This window comes from Tachysurus vachellii, chromosome 18, assembly GCF_030014155.1.
Source record: "Tachysurus vachellii isolate PV-2020 chromosome 18, HZAU_Pvac_v1, whole genome shotgun sequence".
NCBI classification, from domain to species: domain Eukaryota; kingdom Metazoa; phylum Chordata; class Actinopteri; order Siluriformes; family Bagridae; genus Tachysurus; species Tachysurus vachellii.
In genome coordinates this window covers 14,083,452-14,090,031 of record NC_083477.1, presented here as the reverse complement: position 1 = coordinate 14,090,031, position 6,580 = coordinate 14,083,452, and the positions used below count along the sequence as shown (strand labels likewise).

General features: G+C 40.4%; 1 protein-coding gene across 2 annotated transcripts; it reads right to left on the bottom strand.

Annotated features, from left to right (window-relative positions):
* Window positions 1-1,886: 1,886 nt before the first annotated feature.
* Window positions 1,887-6,156, bottom strand: LOC132860697 (transcription factor SOX-9-like). Of its 2 annotated transcripts, none has more exons than XM_060891980.1 (3): window positions 5,492-6,156; window positions 4,766-5,013; window positions 1,887-4,000 (listed from the first exon to the last, which is right to left on the bottom strand). In XM_060891980.1, the coding sequence occupies exons 1-3, from the start codon at window positions 5,905-5,907 to the stop codon at window positions 3,267-3,269; spliced, it is 1,398 nt and encodes a 465-aa protein (XP_060747963.1). In that variant the 5' UTR covers window positions 5,908-6,156; the 3' UTR covers window positions 1,887-3,266. The 2 variants fall into 2 exon arrangements, with proteins under 2 accessions (XP_060747963.1, XP_060747964.1); XM_060891981.1 differs by having other exon boundaries at window positions 1,887-3,997; window positions 5,492-6,155.
* Window positions 6,157-6,580: the final 424 nt, after the last annotated feature.

The window sequence follows — 6,580 nt, the reverse complement described above, 5'->3', positions numbered from 1 at the left end:
CACTCAATTTCACACCACACCACACCACTCCTCTCCACACCACTCCTCTCCACACCACACCACACCACTCAATTTCACACCACACCACTCCACACCACACCACACCAACCAACTCCACACCACACCACTCCTAACATACCACACACCCTTCCATCCTGACTTCTTTCACTTTCTTTTGTTGCTTCTATTGTCATCCAGTTACCAAGGGCTCAATTTCTTTGCTCTTTCCCTCTTTCTTGTGGGGTCTTAAAAAACCAAAAAAAAAAGACCACACATTGGGTCCGGAGGGGGCCGACGTCTGTGTGGAATAATAATGGAGTCCTCCTGGGAAACATGCCCTCACAGAGGCCAGTCTGACAGCAAAGAAAAATTTGGTCTAGTTTCCGAATCCCTCACAGGAACATTTATCAGTCCACTCCCACTGTTTGGGGGCTTGTGTGTGGCCATGATGCTTGAATACATTCACAATAAATGGGTTATAATGCTTCTCAAGTTTCTCAACACATTCTTTATATACTAAGCAATACCATATACATCTCTTGATGTTTTACTACCAATCAATATCAACCATATCAGAAATCACAGTTAGCCTCATGGCTTTGCCTTCTAACCTCTATGGTTGAGGTCAGATGTTGTTATGACTTGCTGATTATGATGTCATTTCCTGGTGGGCATGAAGCATGATGTCATGAGGCATGTAAGGTAATTACGTCAATGATGAAGGATGTAGGCAGTGGCCTACACTGTGTGCTTGCCTAGTCACATGCACTGAAGGAGTGTTTTTGGTGGATGTTGAGGGAGCAGCTGCAATTCAGAGTAACACAGGAGCCTACTCCTTCTTCAAAAAATATGTGCTGATGGCTTTATCAGATGTGCCCCACAATGCATTGCATAGCATAGCTACTCTTTTTCATAGTTTGTGCTGAAGAGTTTTGGTACTAGACAAGAGTCTAATGGCAGATGAAGGGTTTGGTATTCCCTGGGTTCTTGGACCTCATTCCCTGGGTTCTTGGATCACCATTATGGTTAGGGTGTGGTATAGTCTGACCAAGAAATTAAAAGGTATTTAAAGATCTCTCTCTCACTCTCTCTCTCTCTCTCTCTCTCTCTCTCTCTCTCTCTCTCTCTCTCTCTCTCTCTCTCTCTCTTTCGGTCTCATTCTTCCCGCACAGATGCCACATTTTATAAAATGAGAATGATGATGTTAGAAAAGTTCAGTCCCGGTTCGTCTCCCATCCCAATTTCAAAACTTTCCAAATCAAACTTTGATTGTGTTTGTACAGTCTGTGATTTTTCAAGTTTTTTGTGATTCTATTATATGAGACGTCACAATGAATAAACAGCATCCTGCTGTCCGTTTATTTCTTTAAGCAGTGGGGGATTGGTGTCAGGGAAAGATTGGTCTTGTTCGTTATAAAAATAGTGCTCAATAGTGGACTGTGAGCTCATGCACGGAGATCCAAGTTTCACACCGAGCGCTTGTTTAAAGCATTCTGTGTTGAGATTGTTTTGTTTTAAAGATCACATGTTGTCCCTGTTTTAAACAAAATAATCAGCTAATGAGCTGTCTTTTCTATTTTGTCTGGATATTGTTACATTTTCAATCATCTACTCATATTTTTTTATGAAAAGTGTGAAATTGAGAAGTCAGACTGTGTTCAAATCAAGGAATAATGATAATAATAATAACAATAATAATAATAATAATAATAACAATAATAATAATAATAATAATAATAATAATAATAATTATTATTATTGTTATTATTATTATTGTTATTATTATTATTGTTGTTATTATTATTACTATAAAAGCATTAAAATCAATATCATCTTGTTTTTATTTTTTTCCAAAAGCTGAATAAAGTCATGGCAAACATACTGGATTTATTTTCTATATGTTTTCTTTTTATTGCAAACGGTATGATACAAAAGATAAGCTTTTCTTAAAACAATGGTGTTTTCAAAAAAAAATCATTGCATTAAAGAATGTCATGAGATCTAGAATATGAAAACAAAAATAATGAGGAGTATAACTTTACCAAAAAAACGTATGCTGGTGATTTTTTAAAGAAGAATGTCTTTACAATGTGGCCGAGGCCTCCAGTTATCCATATTTGTTAGAATTAATTAAACAAAAAAAAAAAAGAAAAAGAAAAGAAAACATCCAGTTATTTCTGTTTTGATCAAGTTTTATCACAATTATAAGATATCTGTACACAACTAATTAAGACCATTTAAATGGAAACATTTACAAATGATAAATAAAAACAAGACGGTTAAAATTTGCACTGTAACTAAACTGTGGTCCCATCGGTGGGGGTGGGGGGGGGGGGGGGGGGGGTATGTAATATCAAATTAGTCAGACAGAGAAAGAGTAAAAATAAATCAAATGCAAATAATTATTACTTTTCAAATAAAGTTATTACTAATTAATAAATTAAAGAGGTCAAGACTTGATGGGGGTGACAGATGAATGAGCAAGTGATCAATAGAGACCTTTAGGGAAGTCTCGGGTCAAAGGCCACTTCCTTGTCCTCTTCAGACATGAGGATCAAGATGAACGATGGCTACTGAGGCACTGTGGATCTCTACACTGCTTAACCAGGCACTGATGGCACATAGACAGACTTGTATCTCAGCTAAAACAAAGGCTTCACGTGCAGCTAAATGGCACTTAGTACATGTATGGCATTTCCAATGCAATATATGCAGATATGTTCAAACACAAACAGGAAACAAAGATTTTTTTAGCTGTCAGCTTTGCCCATTTCTAAAAGAGCATGGGAATCACAAGAAAGGTGTACAGAGGAACAACAAGGGAAGTGTTGACTTTACAAAAATACACTGGTGAGAAGTAAAGACCTCTCGCATCCTCTGTAAATGTACAAAACCCCCAGAACAACCTGAAAACAACCAAAAAAGAGATAATACATACACAGTACATACTAACAAATATTTATAATGAATATGTCCTCACAGAGGATTCCTCTCTTTTCAAGCGAGTTTCTTTTTCATCAAAACTAGAAAAATATAGTCGCAACTCAGAGCTTTTAAAAAGGCACTGTCGGGAGCCGTTTTTGATAATTCGTTACTTAAACAATAAACATTAGTCCTGCTTGTTTTCTGGATTTGCTGGTGCAGGGAGTGGACAGCAGGTCCTATGAGGCCTGTGCGTATGAGAAATGTCTTATGGATAGGGTGGTACTAATAGTTTAGTCTGTGCACTCGCCCGTCTCCCTCTCTTATTCTCATTTTTGTGTCATTTAAGGCCGGGAGAGCTGGGTATAGACTGGCTGCTGCTCCCACTGGGGACTGTGGGTCTGAGGCACATTTGGAACACCACTAGCATCAGCGACAGGAGTGTACATGGGCCTCTGGGCTGGACTCATGTAGCTAAATGTGGAGTAGAGGCTTGAACCCTGGTTGTAGTAGGAGGCAGCACCTCCCTGATGGTCGCTGTAATCGTACTGAGTGCGAGCAATGGATGGGTACGTGGAGGTGGCGGCAGTGTAATGTTGTAGATTGAAGGAACCGTACGCCACATGCTGGGGTGAACCCTGGCTCTGCTCACTGTAGTGGCTCGGGCTGAGCTGCTCTGTTTTGATGTGTGCTGGGCGCTGCTGGGCCTGACCCTGTTCTCCAGCTGTGCCAAGCGAGGTCAGAGAGTGCTGCTGAGGCTGCTGCTGAGGCTGCTGTTTGCCCATCCAGCCATGCCCGCTGGTGCCTGCCGTCTGGCCCATGCTATACCCAGAGGAGGAGTAGGTCTGGGCTCCATGTGTCGGCAAGTACTGGTCAAATTCGTTCACGTCGAATCCATCCATGTTGGAGATGACATCGCTGCTCAGCTCACCAATGTCCACATCACGGAAGTCAATGTTGAGCTGGCGACCCGTGCCCTCTGGAAGCGTACGGCCCTCTCGCTTCAGGTCTGATTTCACACTAGGTACATCTGTTTTGGGAGTTGTGGGGGGAGTTGGAGGGCCCTGAGACTGACCTGCTTTAAGAAAGAAAAGAGACGGTTAACCACCTAGTCCTTTTCCTACCAGAGTAAATAACAAAAAAGACTGAAATTTAGAAACTGGTTATGGGATTTTAAAGAACGGGGATCTTGTTCGCTTTTGGGGTTTAACTGCAATCATACCATCATATTACATTTTCACTGGAGACTTTTGAGCAACGACAAACAAGTGAAGGGAAGAGAATTACAAAGTTTGCATCAGCTTTCAGTAATCTTTAACAGCTTTATTTTATTTACAGTTGCCCAATGTTTTAAAATGGTGATCAGCACAATATAAACATGTATCATTTGGTTCTATTCTCTATTCATAAACATTACTGTGTAACACTTTCTCTTGCAGCTGATACCAAGTAAAGTCTATAGTCTTTAGACTATATTGTGCATGAAGCAATACTGAAGTTTTGGAAAAATACATAAGAAATACGTGTTATTTTCTAAAAACAACGTGTTTTTAAAACACTTACGATCATGTTGCCCTTGCTGAATAGAATGATCAGTTTCCTTATCATTGTGCAACTTTAAAGCAGAAATAAAAACCCACACAACAAAGAAGTGTCTATATTTATTTAAACACAATGTTGTCGTATAATGTATCATGCTGCACGTATATAAACTATATGTTTACAGGTCTATTAACATTACTGGAATCATAAATGGACTCATTTCAGCATGTGTTGGAAAGACGTGATTACTGAGCGACTGTACTTTGATTCATTTTTTTTTTATTTGATTTACTTGACTCACCTGAGTGGTCTCCGGGTGAATGCACCTCGCCCATGCTGGATGCTGGAGAGTCAGCTCTCTGTAGGGCTTTAAAGATTGCGTTTGGGGAAATATGTGTATGCTCGCCATCCTCGGCTTCGCCCTGGCCGCTCTTCACACTCTTCCTCCGCCGCGGCTGGTATTTGTAGTCTGGATGATCCTTCTTATGCTGCACTCGCAATCTCTCAGCCTCCTCCACAAACGGCCGCTTCTCCCCTTCATTCAGCAGCCTGAAAAAGCAAGTAAGTAAATTAGCAATTATGCAACTAAACCCTTTACACACTTTGCTTCCTCTTAACGTGTTATTGTCTTTATGCATGCTGTTATTATTATTATTATTATTATTATTATTATTATTATTATTATTATTTATTGATTATATTATTCTTATTGTTATTGCATTGCATTTTAAGAAATAAATTATGCAATCATTTCGATATTTAAACCTTTTCCATGTGAGTGTTTAGGCTTAATTTGTTTATGGGTGGATCATTGAAATGTTTATAATAATAATAATAATAATAATAATAATAATAATAATAATAATAATGTACTAGATTCAATTGAACATATATTTAAAAAGTAATGGAACAATAAGAAGTTGTTGTTAATAATAATAATAATAATAATAATAATAATAATAATAATAATAATAATAATAATAATAATGTGCATACAATAAAAGTGCAATGCATGAGAAAAACTCACCGCCAGAGTTTGCCCAGGGTTTTGCTGAGTTCTGCGTTATGAAGGTGAGGGTACTGATCAGCCAGTTTTCTGCGTGCCGCCTGCGCCCACACCATAAACGCGTTCATGGGCCTCTTCACGTGCGGCTTGCTTTTCCCCGAACCGTTCACGCGCACCGGCATTGGCACGAGCGTCCAGTCGTAGCCTTTGAGCACCTGTGACACGGCGTCGCGGATGCACACAGGAAACTTGTTTTCATTCTCTTCGTCTTTCTTCAGCCTGTTCTCGGACGGCGGCCGCGTGTTCTCGGTGTCGGAGCCCGAGCCGGACTCACACGGGGAGGCTGCAGAGTCTTCCGACATGCTCGGACTCGGTGCGTCGGAGAGACATTTGTCCTGCTCGTCGGCCATCTTCACGTACGACTCGAGGAGATTCATGCGAGAGAAAAGAAAATGGTAATAGAAGAAGAAAAGTTTTTTCGGATTGAAGAATCCTGCACAGAGCGTGCAAAAAAACGATGGATAAACTTGCTGTCAAAAGTTGTTCACAAGTCCATCAGAGCGCGTTGAGATCCGAGCGCTGCTGAAACTTTCTCAAGTCTTAGACCGGTGATTAGTGAAGAATCCCGATTCCTTTCCAGTGAACCCAGGGCTTGAGTGGTGGAGATGTAATGAACAAACTCCCTCATGCTGCTCGCGATTTTATACAGATTCGAGGCTTAGAGGCGGAGACGGAACATGATACCCCTTCCCCGCTCACTCTGTGTGTGTGTGTGTGTGTGTGTTTATGTGTGTGTTTGTGTGTTTATGTGTGTGTGTATGTGTATGTGTGTATATGTGTGTATGTGAGTGTGCGTGTTTATGTGTTTGTGTGTGCGTGCGTGTGTGTGTATGCGTGCGTGTGTGTGTGTGTGTGCGTGTGTGTTTGTGTGTGCCCGCTCGCGCAACAGTGCATACGGATTGAAAACTCTATCGGTGAAGTCGAACAATTTTGTGAACGCACTGATTTGAAGATAACACGAATAATCGCTACATGTGTTATAGATTAGATGCGGATTAAGATTATGGATGCGCTGAGCCAATCTATGTGTTAGTCTGTATACATCAAGTA

Excerpts from the sequence above, each read along its gene's own strand:
- LOC132860697 (XM_060891980.1), bottom strand. The coding sequence starts at position 5,907 with ATGAATCTCCTCGAGTCGTACGTGAAGATGGCCGACGAGCAGGACAAA. Across the intron at positions 5,014-5,491 it reads ACCCTGGGCAAACTCTGGCG|GCTGCTGAATGAAGGGGAGA; the intron begins GTGAGTTTTTCT and ends TTGCTTTTTCAG. Across the intron at positions 4,001-4,765 it reads TTCACCCGGAGACCACTCAG|CAGGTCAGTCTCAGGGCCCT; the intron begins GTGAGTCAAGTA and ends TCTTTCTTAAAG.